This window comes from Megalobrama amblycephala, linkage group LG24 (genome assembly GCF_018812025.1).
Source record: "Megalobrama amblycephala isolate DHTTF-2021 linkage group LG24, ASM1881202v1, whole genome shotgun sequence".
Taxonomy (NCBI): domain Eukaryota; kingdom Metazoa; phylum Chordata; class Actinopteri; order Cypriniformes; family Xenocyprididae; genus Megalobrama; species Megalobrama amblycephala.
Genome location: NC_063067.1, coordinates 34,569,138 through 34,588,106, shown reverse-complemented (window position 1 = coordinate 34,588,106; position 18,969 = coordinate 34,569,138). Strand labels below are relative to the sequence as shown.

Here is an 18,969-nt window from a genome sequence, read left to right as displayed (position 1 = left end):
ACGCACGCCGCGCGCATTAATCAGTGTTTCAGGCAGATGAGGAATATTGACAGTGCATTCCCGATTGATCTCGAGGATCTAACGCACGCACGATTTCTGTGCCAAAGTGAGAAAACAAATAGGCATCGCTGCGTTTGTTCAAGAGCGCCATAGCTGACTGTTTCTCCATCACTTTTCCCATGTCAACTCCACACACACACTCTCTCTTCCAGCATGGACACACTCACAACATCTCAGAAGCCGAAACAGAAACCAGCAAACATCTTAGTTCAAAGATGATAAAAAATCAATCATCGATCATACAAGTGCGATGAGGCTCAAATATGAAAATAAAGCGACACCCTTCAACGTGAAAGCCATTAACCTTGATCTGTAGGGCATCTCGGAATGGGATGATCTAGATATTCCTTGGCTAGCAAATGATATAATAATGCATTTAGTATATCATTTAACAACTCAACCCATGACTATAACCCATGAGGTCAGCTATATATCTCAAAGATCATTTGGTAATTATCAAAAAGAGCCAAAACTATTTATATTTCATATACTGTAAAGCGATTCTTGATTACCTGAGCGGGGAAAAGAATAATCCCGAAAGCTGCTCCGACAGACGCTTCTCTCGTCTTCGTCGTGTGTTCAGTACGCTGTGATACAGTTTGGGGTAAAATATCCCATTTATAGATTTTTCTAAAAGAAAACTAAACTCTACTTCAGTAGTATCCCGACAGATTCAGTGACAGCGGGAAGAGGTTCGGCTCTTCGCTGGTGCTGCTGCGGACGAGCGAGGATCCAGAACGGGGCGGTATGAACGCTACTTGTTTGTAAGCAAAAACATGGCTTCATTTGCCTTTGTCAGCGAGAAAACGTAATATTGACTTACCTTTCCCTCATGAGCCATTGTCCCCCACCTCCTCCCTCCGCCCTTTGCCATGACATCACGAAAGCTGTAGTAAAACCTACAACATCGATGGGCTGGGCTTTGAATATCCCCCCGCAATAACTCAACGGGCATGTGTACAGCCATGCACACTCTATTTCATACACTGTCTTTCTCAGTGCACACACACACACACACATGATCGCTCTCCCTCTCTAACACCCACACCCACGCACCTACTACAAGGGATTTATACAAGTTCTCCTTTGTGCCAGGAACAAGATAATCATAAAGGTTCTTTAACGGTTCAGCAGGAATATGATATCTCTCTATAGTTATTGAGTCGGTTCTATGGTTCATTGGAGATTAAAAACATTTTTTTTTATATTGCAATATATTCAAATCAATATATTTGCTTCTCAATCCTTTAAAGCACCAGTATGCTTTTCAAAAGGAGTAAAAAGTTATTTAAAAGGTCCTTCTATCGCATATGCAAGCTTTATTTTTAAGAGTAAAACGCTGTCGGATAAGTAAAAGAGCGAAAGCGTGTTTAAAACATCAAATATTCTTATAGTTCAGAGTGCGCGTCGGGTCGCTGTTACTTTAAATTCTAATAGCGTAAGCTGCTTAATTTACGCCCAGTGATTAATCTTTAATATTGCACAAAAGCATGCATATGTCGCTGGTGTTATCTGAACCCTCCCTCCTGACTCTTTCCGAATGGTACTGTCCAGTGCAGTGATTCACACAACACACATTTCATGGGCAATGCTCCATTAATAAAGTTAGCGGAATATATTATGATAAGACTACTGCCATTTATGTGTTATGCATATTATATATATATATATATATATATATATATATATATATATATATATATATATATATATAAAAGAGTGGGAGCAACAAATATTGTGATTTCAACACTTCTGTCTTCTTCACTCAAAACACCGAATGTAACTTGGAATGCCTCCTAAATGTTGCACACACCGCTGTTGTGCTTTGTTGTTTTGTAACCATTAGTGAAAATGACAACCATTCATTACAAGCCATTTGAGAATATTCTCCACAAATGCCACTCTTTATCTTCTGTCTCCATGCTGCACACGGGGGGAATTTTCAAAAAGCCAACCTTCGCCTTTCAGAAATTCTATTAAGTTCTTATCTCTTTGCGGCAGGCTCTTTTTTTGCTGTCCCATTGTTATGCATTGGAGCTGAAATCAATCACGAAGTGTCCACGCTGCATCAATATGATTTGAGTTGCCTCACTAACCGAGACACAATCCAATAAACAAAAGACAGAAGAGAAGCCAAACACACCTAAGAAATAAGTTACCATAAGTACTACTCAGAATGGGATTCACAGAAGCGAGAATGGGACACGGGTGTGATTGTTTTGCAGGAGTCTCATTGAAAACTTTGAGAATAAATGGTAAGCACAGTAAACAGAGGAAGCACATGTACAACAGTAGCGCTTCAGGACCCCAGACAGCGCTTTGGCCCAGCACCATGGACAGCGACCCGGGGGAAAATGACACTCCTGTCCGAGAAACATTACGGCTGTGGTGCGTTTTAACAGAAATGTTAGACGAAATAATAAGATATGAGACACTGTGCAATCATATGGAAAATAATAGGTTATAGAAATTGGTCAGTGTTCAGTTTTCAATAACTTCCAATAGGGTCGATATTTTGAGGGAATTCTGTCAAAAGTTTCTGGGCGGCTCGAGCTGCCTTAAGTTAGTTACTTAAAATACTTTTTAAACAAATATTTTTGTTGTATGCTAGAAGGCAAAAGAAAAAAAGTGATACATGACGACCGTGTTTATGTATGATCAGCTTATGATGTTTACCAGAACAGGCGAACGGGCCTACTCTTCGCATGAATAGAAATTGAAATCTAACTTTTTTTATTCCAAGGACAAATGCTATTGTTTGTTCAGAGATTGTATTTTTTTTTTTACATTTTCATGCAATCTAACTTTTGTGGCCACTCAAATGCTACAATATTATATCAAATATATGTAAAATGTTTTCAGTATTATGCATTACAACATCTGTTTGCATTTATTTAACCTGACAATCATTTCTGTCATTTAATTGTCAGTTTTAAGAGCTTAATTTCTTTAAATCAAATCGAAAAAGTGTTGCAGGCTGTAACTTTGACACCACTTTATCTTTATACATTTAAATAATCAATTAAGCATAACGTTAACGAGTATTTGGGCCTAAAACAGCATACTTGTGGCCCTCTTGAATGTTAGCCAGTTGAGTAAATTCAAAAAGTCACAACTGAATTACAGCTGTTGAGTGTCATAAACAATGGTTTTAATATCCTCAATATCCAGAACTGTCCAATCGCGTTGCAACAATCCACATTCTTTATCGCGGTGTCTCATTTAGGATATCTGTATAAATATTGCATAAGGGAGTGAGTTGAGAGAGAGGGCCGGAGGGGCCCCAGACTCCGAGAATGGCCTTAACAGATGGAACAAGCTGACAGACAACAACAGAAAGAGTCTGAATGCGCCTCTGGGCTGGTATTGTGTCCGCCACAGTCCCCCGGGAAACAAACCGCCCTTTGTCTAAACACTTCAGCAGCTCTGAAGTTAAAAAAAGGTCTAGACGAGGTTCCTGAAAGTTATGATTTGTATAGTTCTATATATAGACCTCAACATGACAATCTTTCAACACATGCCTAAAGCGACAGAGAACTATAAAGCCTCACAATAGCGAGTAAATCTGACATGTATTCCGATAAACACTAGAATATGGTCCTTAAACGAATAGTGAGATAAAACACTGTTCATATGAGGCGAATAAGACCAAATAAATGCCAAATCTCATATTCGAGCAGTCTTTTTAGACACCTGTTAATCAAAACTTTTCCGTCGTGTACAGTTAAAACAGCCAATCAGGAGAAGTTGAACTGACCTAAAAAAGTCCCACACAGCTTCATGGTTGCGGCTCCGAGTTTCCCATAAGCGTCTGGCAAGTCCTGAGAAAGTAAACTTGAGTGGAAAAGTTGAGGACAAAATTACTACAACTTCTCTTTGAAAGGAGCGAAGGAGGGGTGCCGGCTGACGTCAGAATCCTGCCCAGCCAATCAGAGACCAGCATGTGGGTAATTGTATCCTACCTCCGCGAAACTCTCAGCCAATCAAATCACTTGTCTTCAGTTCTCCACAACAAAGCCTGTAGAATGCCAGCAGAAGGGACTACCGGCAGCTGTGCGCTTTCAGCAGGAAGTTTCCCAACAATGCGGGAGAAAGCAGGCAGTCGCTATAGCTGTATCACACTTTAGAAGAGTTTTGGTGAATTTGTTTTGACTGTGAATCTCTGTTCATCTGTTCAGTTTAACCCCCCCTGAAATTTACTTCTGCATTAATTATATAGGCTATTTAGGTTAATTTTCAGTGTCATAATCACACATAGATCCACTCACGCTCACTCAAATCTTACCAAATGTCTTCCTCATAATATTTATAGCTTCCTCTCCATCCTGTGTGCATGACATTTAATCTGGCATTTAACAATAAAAAACACTTTAACAATTACTCAACCTCAGCTGGTTATGTTTTGTAAGAGAACATCATTTTTTTTTAAGAAATTGCACATAAGAGTATAATAAATAAATTATGAATTCAGAGTAGTAGGGCATGTTTGTATTTAGACAAAGTGAGAATACAAGTGTGTTTGAACTTAAAGCGTTTATGATTCATTTCTATTAATCTTTTATAAAATTAATTCTATTAACTAAAACATTTTTCTTTTTATATAGGAAATTCATGTTAAAACTTCAAAAGTTAGTGTATTTGTTTATTTAAGGAGACAACAGCATCAATGAAGAGCCTGAGATGCAGGGTTGCCAGGTTTTCAACTAACTGTAGCCCAATCACGTTTCAGGGGGTAAAATCTGTGTTTTTGGTGGGGTTTGGTGTTTTACTGTGCATATTTTTTTAATCAAGCCATAATTTCGACAAATTAAAGTAAATAAAGTAAGTAATAATGTAAACTTTATTGTGTGTCACATATTAGACCCAATAATTGATACAAATTTGGAACCAAAAATTATTCAGACACTGTCATTAATTACTCACCCTCATGTCGATCCACACCCGTAAGACCTTCGTTCATCTTCAGAACACAAATTAAGATATTTTTGATGAGATCTGATGGCTCAGTGGGGCCTCCATTGACAGCAAGATAATTAACACTTTCAATGTCCAGAAAGATACTAAAGACATATTTAAAACAGATCATGTGACTACAGTGATTCAACCTTAATGTTATGAAGCAAAAAGAATACTTTTTGTGTGTCAAAAAAACAAAATAACGACTTTATTCAACAATATCATTTTGAATCAGTAGTTCAGAGCATGCATCAAACTGCCAAAGTCACGTGAACCATTGAACCATTTCGAAACATTTCAAAACACTTATGACGTAACGAAGCCTCGTTTTACTGAAATCATGTGATTTTGGTGCTCTGAACCACTGATTCGAAACAAAAGATTCGTAAAGCTTCATGAAGCAGTGTTTTGAAATTGGCCATCACTAGATATTGTTGAATAAAGTCGCTATTTTTTTTTGTTTTTGGCGCACAAAAATATTCTCGTCGCTTTATAACATTAAGGTTGAACCACTGTAGTCACATGATCTGATTTAAATATAACTTTAGTAGCTTTCTGGGCATTGAAAGTGTTAATAATCTTGCTGTCAATGCAGGCCTCACTGAGCCATCGGATTTCATCAAAAATATCTTAATTTGTGTTCTGAAGATGCATGAAGGTCTTACGGGTGTGGAACAACATGAGGGTGAATAATTAATGACAGAAATTTCATTTTTGGGTGAACTAACCCTTTAAGTGTTATCTGACATTATCAAGATTAATGTTTTCTGACACAGTTTAGCTCGCAGATTTCGTCATATTTTATTACCATTTTTTTTCAACTATAGTGAATAAACTGTATTAATGAATGAAATGTTCAAGGTGTCTGAATAAATTCTGGTTTGACTGTATGAAATTTGCAAGTAAAAAAAGAAAAAGCAGTCCAATTGATGTTTAAAATCAATTTCCATTACAGAATGATGCTAAACACAACAGGCCATTTGAGATGTGCTGGAAACGACACTGTGGTGGAAATGAGTGACTTATAAGAAATAACAAATAAGACTATTCTCCTGTGATGCATGTATTACCGCTGTAAGAGTGTAAAAAGGGTAATTTAAGTGCATGTATGAGCCTAAATGCTTGTAAGTGAAGCATTTAGAAAAAGCCTGTCCCGTGTGGCCCTATTCTCTTTAAATTTCTCTCTGAGACTGAATTTCATCTTTATGGGGCATTAAGAGAATACCTGTGTATTATTTCACAGTCAAGATTTAAACCGCAACAAAACTGTGGGAAACAGAAAGCAGCCCAAGAGTGAGAATCATCTGGTTTTCAATGGAATTATGACTCCTTCTTTGAGGAAAAAAAAAAAGAATTCTCCCTTCCTAATTCGCTCACTCTTCTCTTGCACTCTGTTACATCATTAACACATACCTCTCCTTCAACCTCTTTCAAATGTGAAGCACCCGCTAACCCAAAACAAACAATGTCCAGGAAATAAACGTCTGCATCGAGCGAGAGGGAAATGAGCAGCATAAGTGAAGGGTGTGGAAGTCCCCCAGTGGGTTTGGCAGGGTCTGGGCTCTCCTTTAGCAGATGGCTCCTCTGATAATCGTGTCCTCTCCAGGCCCATCTCCATGCCCCGACTCCGCGTTGCCATGGCGAGGGGGCCGGCAGAGAACATGTAATGCATTTGCTGCTTATTAAATTTGCCTTCTGACAAAGAGAGGCTCTCACTTAAAAATGAGAGCAGGCCCGGGCAGAGAAGAGCAGGCCCGATTCTCTTTATCGCAGACTACCAGACGCCCTGCTGTATTCTTCCACTACGGCATACACTCATTGACCTATTAACTTCACGGCTGCCTCCTCCCCCCACGCTTATGAAGGTCTACGCGGCCCCCTTTAGGGCTTCTGTGGAGTGAGGGTCTGTGCACCCCTTTGCCTGTGACCCCCCCGACCTGTCGACATCATTGCTGCGCATGAGAGAGAGTTGGAGAGGCCGTCGCTGAACCGTGATGTGCCCTACAGCTGTCTGCGGCAGCACAAAAAGAAAAGAGAAAGACAAGAAAGAAGTGAACGTATGCACACACAGCCTGGAAAGTGCATGAGCATGAGCGAGTGATGGGGAGTGAAACGTGAAAAGCAGGGCTGTACAGATGACTCAGAGTTGCTGAGGCTGAGAACGGGAAATAATGCTGATTAACTGCAGTCTAAGAAGCGTGACGCTGAACGTGTGGAGACATGCGGGAGAAGTGAGAGTACTGATCAATTAAACTAGTCAACATTTCTGATGGTTAGAACATTTTAAACAAGCCCACATACAACCATACTAAATCTGATGCTACTACATTTTTTTAATGTGATTGTGATCATTTAGAGGGACATCAAAAACTTTACATAAAACTTATGATTGAGACTCTAAATTAAAACAACAGACAGACAGACAGACAGACAGATAGATAGATAGATAGATAGATAGATAGATAGATAGATAGATAGATAGATAGATAGAAATGAATGATAGACAGACAGATAGACAGATAGATAGATAGATAGATAGATAAAAATGAACGATAGATAGATAGATAGATAGATAGATAGATAAAAATGAATGATAGACAGACAGACAGATAGATAGATAGATAGATAGATAGATAGATAGATAGATAGATAGATAAAAATGAACGATAGATAGATAGATAGATAGATAGATAGATAAAAATGAACGATAGATAGATAGATAGATAGATAGATAGATAGATAGATAGATAGATAAAAATGAATGATAGACAGACAGACAGACAGACAGATAGATAGATAGATAGAGAGATAGAGAGATAGATAGAAAATGAACGATAGATAGATAGATAGATAGATAGATAGATAGATAGATAAAAATGAATGATAGATAGATAGATAGATAGATAGATAGATAGATAGATAGATAAAAATGAATGATAGACAGACAGACAGATAGATAGATAGATAGATAGATAGATAGAGACATAGATAGATAGATAGATAGATAGATAAAAATGAATGATAGACAGACAGACAGACAGATAGATAGATAGATAGATAGATAGATAGATAGATAGATAGATAGATAGATAGATAGATAAAAATGAATGATAGACAGACAGACAGACAGATAGATAGATAGATAGATAGATAGATAGATAGATAGATAGATAGACAGATAGATAGATAGATAGATAGATAAAAATGAACGATAGACAGACAGATAGATAGATAGATAGATAGATAGATAGATAAAAATGAACGATAGATAGATAGATAGATAGATAAAAATGAATGATAGACAGACAGACAGATAGACAGATAGATAGATAGATAGATAGATAGATAGATAGATAGATAAGAACGATAGACAGACAGATAGATAGATAGATAGATAGATAGATAAAAATGAACGATAGACAGACAGATAGATAGATAGATAGATAGATAGATAGATAAAAATGAACGATAGACAGACAGACAGATAGACAGATAGATAGATAGATAGATAGATAGATAGATAAAAATGAATGATAGACAGACAGACAGACAGATAGACAGATAGATAGATAGATAGATAGATAGATAGATAGATAGATAGATAGATAGATAAAAATGAACGATAGACAGACAGATAGATAGATAGATAGATAGATAGATAGATAGATAGATAAAAATGAACGATAGATAGATAGATAGATAGATAGATAAAAATGAATGATAGACAGACAGACAGACAGATAGATAGATAGATAGATAGATAGATAGATAGATAGATAAAAATGAACGATAGACAGACAGATAGATAGATAGATAGATAAAAATGAACGATAGATAGATAGATAGATAGATAGATAAAAATAAATGATAGATAGATAGATAGATAGATAGATAGATAGATAGATAGATAGATAAAAATAAATGATAGATAGATAGATAGATAGATAGATAGATAGATAGATAGATAGATAGATAGATAGATAGATAGATAGATAAAAATGAATGATAGACAGACAGACAGACAGACAGACAGACAGATAGATAGATAGATAGATAGATAGATAGATAGATAGATAAAAATGAACGATAGATAGATAGATAGATAGATAGATAGATAGATAAAAATGAATGATAGATAGATAGATAGATAAAAATGAATGATAGATAGATAGATAGATAAAAATGAATTATAGATAGATAGATAGATAGATAGATAGATAGATAGATAGACAGTTTTTGTTAATATTTTTAAATATTATTTGTTACTATATTTTCATTTTCATTTTATTTGAAGTTGTGTTTTTGTAATTTTTATTAGATTTTTTAAAAATATATCCCTATAGTTTTAGTTAAAGTTTTAGTTTATTTAGTTTTAGTTATTTTAGTACTTCAGCTTAAACTAAATGAAAAAAAAAGAAATGTTGCCATGGCAACTAGCTGAAATAAAACATTTTATTTTATTTGATTTCATTTTTATTCAATGATAATAACCCTGGGTAACAGACTCTCGTGCGGCATTGCTTTAGTAGAGGTAGAGTCCTCCCCCTTCGTACACAAGTCCATCCATGCTCACAAGAACAAGTTTGGTCTTTGTTTGAGTTCAGTGTCCATCACTGTCTGTTTATTTTCTCCAAAAAGCTTACAGGGTGAAATGCCTTTTTTTTTTGCCCCAATCTTTGCAGAATCCCTCCTCCTTCACAGGCGCATTCATTCACACTCACACAACCCAGTGTGGTCTGGGTGCCAGCCTACATGATCGTCATCCCCGATCTCACAGCATTGGGTTTGGAACCCCAGCGCCAGTCAGAGGAGGGTCAGAGGTGCCAGAGGGCACAGAGCCACAGTCTGTCTGCCTCCCTCCTCCCTATCCCCCTCTCTCTCACTCTCTCGCTAGGACATGTCCTTCCCCACCACCCCCAAAACCACTTTTCCTCCATCTCTCGCCCCTCCTTTCCCCCCCGTCCGCTGCAAGCCCAATGGCTGGGTGATGAGTAAACACAGACAGAGCTCCGCAAGCACGGCCCGGCTTGCTGCCTCATTACAATCACAAAGAGCTGCCACACTTTTGGGTGGAGCCTGTGGCCGCGGGAGGCTCTGGGGCCTTTAAGTGAGTGGCATACTTAATAGGCTTTGTGTAGGAGAAGAAAAGAGAGTGAAAGGGGAGAGAAAGAGAGCAGGCCCAGCTGTCACGGCACACTAGATATCAGTCTGCCACAGAAACACTCTTCCACTTTTTACCCCTCCCTTTTTTTTTTTCTTTTGCTGAGGTAAGGTTTTAGACGCACAGGAAACGGAGAGTCTGAAGGGGAAAAAAGAAAAGACATGAACACATATGTGCTCCCTCACACACACACACACACACACACACACACACACACACACACACACACACACACACACACACACACACACACACACACACACACACAAAAGAGCTGTGTGGGCAGTATATGGATCAAATAATGCCTTTCTGGCTGAATGTTCTACATTCTGTTGCGTTACACATCAGAGAACTGAACTCTCTGACAGAAAATGCTGAACAAAACATCTCCCTGAAGAACAACTTTCTCATTCAGTCATGACTATGAAAGGAATAAAACAGCTTTAAAAAGCTCAAACATGAAGTTTTGTATTCGGAGACATCAATCTTTAGACATAAAACTGGATATCAAATCAAAGTTTCTGAAAGTGAGTAGCTGACATGAAATCCTTTTGGGAAGTTGACGTTTTGTGATGTGACAAGCTCTACTCCATCAAAAACTATTTTAAACGGCATTTTCTCTCTTTTTTTTTTGCTAATTATTTTGCATGCAGCCTAATATTACATAGAAAATTTGTATTTTAAAACATTATTGTGATAAAAATAGTCAAAAACTTAATAAAAAGGTCATCAGTTACAGGAAGACTTATGATTTTTATTATATCATATACATTTTAAACTAAAAACTTGATGTTAATTAAAAAAAGTTATTGGAATGACTTCAATTTTGATTTAATTAAAGTAATTTAATTTTAAATTGTTTAACGTTATATATTTGATACTTGTATATCTAATGATTTAATATTTTTCTTTTGATTTATTACTCAATAAAAGTTTATTCTACACTGTAAAAAAGAATTGTTTAATTTAAAAAAGTAAGTTATCTCGTTGCCTTAAAATTTTGAGTTCTTTGAAATTAAAAATGTAAGTTAATATAATGAAAGCGACTGGTTTAATAAACAGAAACTCAAAATGTTATGTTATCTGAAGCACATTAATTATTGAAGTTGATTTGACAAAAGAAAAAAATGTTGTGATAACAAATCATGATTTTTTTTACAGTGTAGAGGTTTTTTTTTTTTTTTTTTTACATTTTTTAAATTTATTTTTAATTATTATCATAATTATTATTTTTAAAAGTCATTACCTAATCAAGTATTTAATAATAAAATAGTTGACAGTAGCCTAAAAATGACACACAAACATCACAACAAAGATCGCGGGATACAAAGTTCATTTTTAATTCCCAAATCGACAGACACTCAGACAGAGTAAACCCATATTTAGGTGTACATATGCTGGGACACAATAGTCTGTGTTTGTGAGCTGCTGCTCAAAGCAGGTGGCGAAACCCAGAAATGTGTGCTGTTGTTTGTATAATCTGTGTGATTGTGGTGGGCTGCTGCTAAGCCCTGCTAAATCAGCTTAGCACATGTCCTGCCGTGGAGGAGGCTTGTTTTAAAGACCCCCCTCCCGAACCACCCGTCCTTTAGGAGCGCGAGAGAGGAGTCCAGACACTGAATCAAAGATTATTCTCTGTGGATGACGCTCCTCACATCTCAGAGGACTCCCAAGATGCACATACGGCCAGACATTAGGTGGATGCGTGTGTTTTTGTGTACATACATGTAATTATAAAGATATAAAGATCATTTTTCATTCTTGTTTAAGTAAAGTTACTTTCTATAATCAACATGAAAATTGTTAATTATTATTTTTTAAATTTACAAGTAGAGTTGATCTTTGAGATTTATGAGGAGCAAGAATGCCACTAAAGTCATGAAACGTAAAACTTGGGATGGTCTAATATTGTTTTAATTAAAGCAATTCAATTAGAATGTATATTATTTAATGTTATGTTATGTAATGTTGTTTTGGTTATTTAACAAAAACAGTTTAATCTACAAAGATTTTACAGATTTAAAAACATTTTTTAAATTGTTTATTTATTTTTTTTATTTTGTTTTGTTGTATTTTACTTTGATTATTTAATAATTATTTATCATTTTATTGTAAATAAAATAATAAAAAGTTGTATTTTTATATTCCATAATGATGATTTAATATTTTCTTTTGTTGTTTTTGCTTATTCAACCAAAACACTTTACTCTATTTTTTAAATTATATTCAATTTTTGTATTTTTTATTGTATTTTATTTTATTTATTTGACTGTTGATAATTTATTATTTTATAAGTAGGGTTGATCCAGGGATTCACGAAGAGCAAAAATGTCACTTTTACTACCTAATTTTTACGTAATTTTGTTTAAATTAAAACAATTTAGTTTCTTTTAATAATACTATTTATACTTTTCTTTTGTTGTTTTTGTCATTCAAGTGTACTTTATTTTTTTTTACTTAAAATATGATTTTTTTTAAAATTTTTATTTGTATTTATATATACATAAATCAAAATTTACAAGCATGACAAACATTGTCATTTTTGTTTTGCGAAGGCATTAAAATACAATAAAAATACTGTAATTATAATTATAATTATAATTTTTTATTTACACTTTGCATTTTTTAAAACTTTTTTATTATATTTGGCAATACAAATGTACATTTTTTTGTCATGCCCAGAAAGCATAGTACATTGAAAGAGATATGAGGGGTTATAAAAACCCTTCTTGTAAAGTTGTAAATCCCTGACACTCAACTCACTCCGTCCGCATCACCAAGACCCCCTAAACCCCCCGTCGCTCCGCCGCACTACTCCAGACAGGAACAGAGGAAGAATTAAGACAAGAGTGAGTGAACGTGTGAATGAAAGGGGGACACCTGGAGCAAGACCCTGCAGTGCTCGACACTGAGGGGTATTGTAGACTAATAACAGGGCCGGAGTGTGTGTGTGTAAGTGTGTGGTTGCCTAGGTAACGGGACTCAGCTGATTGTAGGGTTATGGGGTGTGGAGGGGGTGCTTGTTTTGGAAAGCATCTGTATGCAAATGTCATTATGGTATAGAGATGTTTGGAGAGGCCACAGAGAGAAGAAAGGGAATGGAGAGATGAATAAATGGATGGAAGGACGGATGGATAATATCTACAGAAACTCTCCAGTGACGGATGCTGCTGGTTGTAATCTAAATCCATCAAGAAAATAAGACACTTCACTTAAAAGGCCTCATACAACATCATATTAGCAGACTTCTTCTGAAAAGATTCTGCAACAATATCCGTTCATAATGAACCTGCATTACAAAACGCCATTTATCTTTGAGGCGCTGCCTGATAAAAATAGAAATGAAACTTTATATTAGATTAGGCATAAGATCTAGTGTCGAGTCCGAGTCCTTAACAACATAAGGATTCGACTGTACTTGAATCTGTTCGAGGACAAGACCACCCGAGTGCATCCAAGTTCATTCATGATTGCAGTCCAAGTGATTAGTGATTCAAAAACATAAAGCATGATCAGTGTAGTCGAATCGTGAATAATGAATCTAATGAATCAGATTATTTTTAGTGAATCAGAAACATAAAGCATGATCAGTGTAGTCGAATCCTGAAGAAATTAATCTAACGAATCAGATATTTTTAGTGAATCAGAAACATACAGCGTTATCAGTGTAGTCGAATCCTGAAGAAATGAATCTAATGAATCAGATATTTTAGTGAATCAAAAACATAAAGCATGATCAGTGTAGTCGAATCCTGAATAAACAAATCTAATGAATCAATTCTTTTTAATGAATCAAAATCATACAACATGATCAGTGAAGTCGAATCCTGAAGAAATGAATCTAACAAATCAGTTATTTTTAGTGAATCAGAATCATACAGCGTTATCAGTGAAGTCGAATCCTGAAGAAATGAATCTAATGAATCAGATATTTTAGTGAATCAAAAACATAAAGCATGATCAGTGTAGTCGAATCCTGAATAAACAAATCTAATGAATCAATTCTTTTTAATGAATCAAAATCATACAACATGATCAGTGAAGTCGAATCCTGAAGAAATGAATCTAACGAATCAGATATTTTTAGTGAATCAAAAACATAAAGCATGATCAGTGCAGTCGAATCGTGAATAATGTATCTAATGAATCAGTTATTTTTATTGAATCAAAAACATACAACCTGATCAATGTAGTCGAATCCTGAAGAAATGAATCTAACAAATCAGTTATTTTTAGTGAATCAGAAACATACAGCGTTATCAGTGTAGTCGAATCGTGAATAATGAATCTAATGAATCAGTTATTTTAGTGAATCAAAAACGTAAAGCATGATCAGTGTAGTCGAATCCTGAATAAACAAATCTAATGAATCAATTCTTTTTAATGAATCAAAATCATACAACATGATCAGTGAAGTCGAATCCTGAAGAAATGAATCTAACGAATAAGATATTTTTAGTGAATCAGAAACATAAAGCATGATCAGTGTAGTCGAATCCTGAATAAACAAATCTAATGAATCAATTCTTTTTAATGAATCAAAATCATACAACATGATCAGTATAGTCGAATCCTGAAGAAATGAATCTAATGAATCAGTGTTTTTAATGAATCAGAATCATACAGCATGATCAGTGTAGTGGAATCCTGAACAAATGAATCTAATGAATCAGTTCTTTTTAGTGAATCAGAAACATACAGCATGATCAGTGTAGTGGAATCCTGAACAAATGAATCTAATGAATCAGTTCTTTTTAGTGATTCAAAAACTTAAAGCATGATCAGCATAGTTGATCCCTTAACAAATAAATCTAATGAATCAGTTCTTTTTAGTGAATCAAGAACATACAATGTGGTCAGTGTAGTCCACAAATGGATCTTTTTCTAAACTGTGAGACTTAAATCCGTGTAGTTATTTATTTACTTTGTTAATTATATATATATATATATATATATATATATATATATATATATATATATTTTATTTTTTTTTTTTATTTTTTTTTTTTTCCAAAATCCATAGAACTATACTAAAATAAAATAAAAAAATCATTAATGGAACTATTAAGGAACCAGAAGGAATCGTTATATTCAGAAGAACCTGAATCATTAGATTCATTACGATCCCCATCCCTATTCGTGAATCAGAAGCTGAACAGAAGCATTTTCACCTTAATAACAGTGCCTTTTAATTTAATGCAACAATTAATGTAAGCACAGATTTATGAAGGATTCACACAGAAATTCATTCTGCTTGTGTTTCATGAATGAGGCCTGTTTTTGTTGCTATTGTGTAATTTTGTTTAATTTATCCCACCTACGGAAGTAAACTCCGAAATCAAATCAACAGTGTTCCTTTATGGCTCCGCTAATCTCTGCCAAAGTAATTTGATTTTCCTACGCACAATAAAAAAAAAAAACCATGATGCAACCAATACCTTTGGCACTAATTCAAGCAATGATATTTTTTCCAGAGCAGCAACAAATGCTAATAATGTGCAGCAGCTTTTAACTCTTCGTACAAGGAAGATTTGTATGGAGTGAGTCATTACCTAACAGCTTTTTTCATCCGCGATAGCTATTTAATGACAGGTAGCCGAAAGAGGCTTTTTCGTTCCTTACAAGGAAAAGAAAGTAGCTGTATGCAATGAAAGCGCTGACGTGAATAGTTTTACACACACTTCCAATGAAATCCTTTGGTGAGATGTATCTCCACAGAGAATGAGGGAGAGAGAAAGACAGCAGCAGGTTTTTTTTTATGTGCTGCTCTCACTTAATGTACTCAGTAGCAGTGCCTGATGGGTAATTACAATAGTCACAACACAGATGGAGGGCAGTGTCACCATGGCCTTAAGCACGGCGGCCAGATGAATAAGCGATGACACACTCCTGAATGCCTATTTCCCTGTAACAAACGGCAACATCATTAAAATCTACACTTGGAAAACACATCTCGTCCTGTTCCTGCCCTCCATTAACATAGTCTGACTCTTTATATTTGTATTTCTCCTCACATTTACCCTTTGTTCGGTTCTCGCTCAAAACTTCTTTTGACAAAATCTCTATCGGAGACCGGATGCAGGTACTGCACAGACGGATTTGCCCTCTCTCTCTTTTTGCATCCCTCTCATCAAAGCTTTTGTCCAGGTTAAGGTCTTAAGATAGACGTAAAAAGAGTCAGAAAGAGAGAGAGACTTTTGAATAATTCATGGTGGCCTATAATGAAGCACAGTCCACTCTTTAAAGTGTTTGGTGTGTAATGGAGTTTCAGACACACAGCTATCATTTTCTCTTAATGGCGCTTTCTGGGCTGCTTGCTGTGACCCTCTCCGCACACACACACACCAGCAAAGGCGATTACCGACAGCTGCTGGAGTTTCGAAGTGGCCAAAGTGGGCAATTTTCTCAATGCCATTTAAACAACAAACACAGCAGCGTGTTTAAAGAGAAGAGCGGATGGTGGGGGGTGAGAAACGAGGAGGAGTCTGAGAGAAAGAGAAGGTGATGTTGGCCATTGTAATTCAGGACGAGTGAGAAAGCGTGCGCAGCGGGGGGTTCATTAGGAGAACTCCAGGTTGAGTGTGTACATGTTCACATCTGGCCTGAAGTTGACTGCATCTTGTGCACAAGCTGCTCGGTGTTCGTATCTCTGTGATTCAGTCTCCACGTGTGCGCTTGTGCCATGTGTGACAGCAACACGGAATAATTACACATCCCGCGCCTTTACAGTCAACATGCAACCCATTTTACTTCTGTGCCGTGACATTTCTGAATGCGAGAGGATATTCAAAAACATTTGCAAAACAATTTCTGAATTAAAATGAATCTTGATATTTTTTTTTTTAAGTAAAAATGTCAGGGTGATACTGTCCTGATATCATAATGAAGAAAAGAATGAGAAAAGAAGAGGGGAGGAAATTAAATTAAATTAAATTAAATTAAAATTTGAGATTTTGTTTTTTTTGTATACTGAAACAAAGTCATGTGGAACATAAAACAGGATATGATATCATTGAGAGGACCCCTGCAGGCCCTCATGACCAGTGCATTACAAGTAACTTGAGTTATGTAATCAGATTACTTTTTCAAGTAACTAGTAAAGTAATGCATTACTTTTTCAATTATTCAACTATTCTATTTCATTATTCACCTTTATTGACTGACAGCTCTCCTGTCCTCATGTTGAGAGAATAAAGCACAGATGTGTTGTGTGCGCTGTGTGAACATGATGTTATTGTAGTTCTGGAGTAAATGTGAACATGCATTCACTCAGCTCACTTGCACGAAAACATTCAGTATTCCTCAAAATGAATAAAATGTGTGAAATGCAGCCTCAGAATTTTACGCAAACCTGTAATAATTAAACATATTAAATTACACAAATATACTTTATGTATTTAATCTCACTTTATTAATCAATGCCTTTTCTGCTGACCTTCAATGATCCAATTTATCTATATTAATAAGCAAAAATTACTTTATACTAGAAATAAGAGTGTTGAACTTCCATCTCCTGCATCCTATTTTTCTTTAGGATGGCAGCACAGCTGAAAGGTTTGTTTGAGCTGCGCCCTCTACTGTACAGGAGTAAATGTGCATTTCCTTCAATCTGAGGCTTATTCATTTCACTTTTGGTGTGAAAGGGCCTTTACATTTGCCAAAAATGCTGTTATTAAAAAAAACAAACAAGCAAGCCCAGCCCAGGAGAGAAAAAGTAACGCAAAAGTAAAATAATGCATTACTTTTCATAAAAAGTAACTAAGTAATGCAATTAGTTACTTTTTTATGGTGTAACACAATATTGTAACACATTACTTTTCAAAGTAACTTTCCCCAACACTGCTCATAAAAAATAAGAGCCCATAAACATGTATACGCAAAGCTTTTGTATTGTATAGGCATTTCGCCCCAGACGGATCCAGCGTTTTGGGAGCCTGAAACCACTATTTTTTGAAACCGGATCCCAGAGTGGATGAATCTGAAAAGACACCCTTGTGTTTTCGTGTGTACAGCCAATCTGTATATTTTGTGAAACGATGATGTCATCACCCCACGTCTCGACCCGCTAACAGCACAAAACAGCAACACTTTGGTAACACTTTATTTTTCAGTGTCCTTGTTACACATGTTACATGTAGTTACAATAGTAATAACTATAAATTATGCATAATTACATGCAACTAACCATAAACCAAACCCCAATCCTAACCCGATAGTAAGTACATGTAATCAATTATTAACAAGCAGTACTTAAACGAGTAATTACACTGTAACACGGATACCTTAAAATAAACTGTAACACTTGTTACAGTGTAATTCCACAAGTACGTATCGACTGATATTAATTAACAACATGTGCTTAACCCTCTATGGTACGCAATATGATATCAATGAGGAAAAAATTATTTGTGTTGTTTTTCCTGCTTAAAATTGGACACTTTAACAATATCAATAAACATTTTCATAATTTTTAAATGTATTTAATTTTTATAAGTTTGTTGCCTCGTACCACAATGGAAAAATGTAAACATTTGGCATTTTCATGTAGAAAAAAGAAATATATTTATTGAAAACATTCATTTCTTTAACTAGACACTTAAACAAACAAATTTATCTAGTTTTTAATGTATTAAAAGTTTCATATTTAATAAAAAGTAACATTTTATATCCAGCTGTTGCCCTCAGGCAACACTGTACCATAGTGGAATGCAAGTATTACCAAAACCATCATATTTTTTATGTTATTATATTAAATTATCATATCCATCTTCATCCTCATCTCCATCTTCTCT

The 18,969-nt window shown here is 35.5% G+C and overlaps 1 protein-coding gene across 12 annotated transcripts in view; it reads right to left on the bottom strand.

Moving 5' to 3' along the window:
• myt1b (myelin transcription factor 1b) overlaps positions 1-18,969 on the bottom strand; it is a 108,063-nt gene that overhangs the window by 40,900 nt on the left and 48,194 nt on the right. For 2 of the 12 annotated variants that reach the window (XM_048178052.1, XM_048178056.1), the window contains exon 1: positions 573-857. The exons of 8 other annotated variants lie outside the window; for them this stretch is intronic. Coding sequence is in view for 1 of the 4 variants with exons in the window: in XM_048178047.1 (XP_048034004.1) it covers positions 3,818-3,842 (25 nt within the window). In the remaining 3 variants the exon portion in view is untranslated. Of the gene's footprint in view, positions 1-572; positions 858-883; positions 1,043-3,817; positions 3,940-18,969 lie in introns of those variants that run through there. 2 more of the 12 variants (XM_048178047.1, XM_048178053.1) reach the window with 2 other exon arrangements.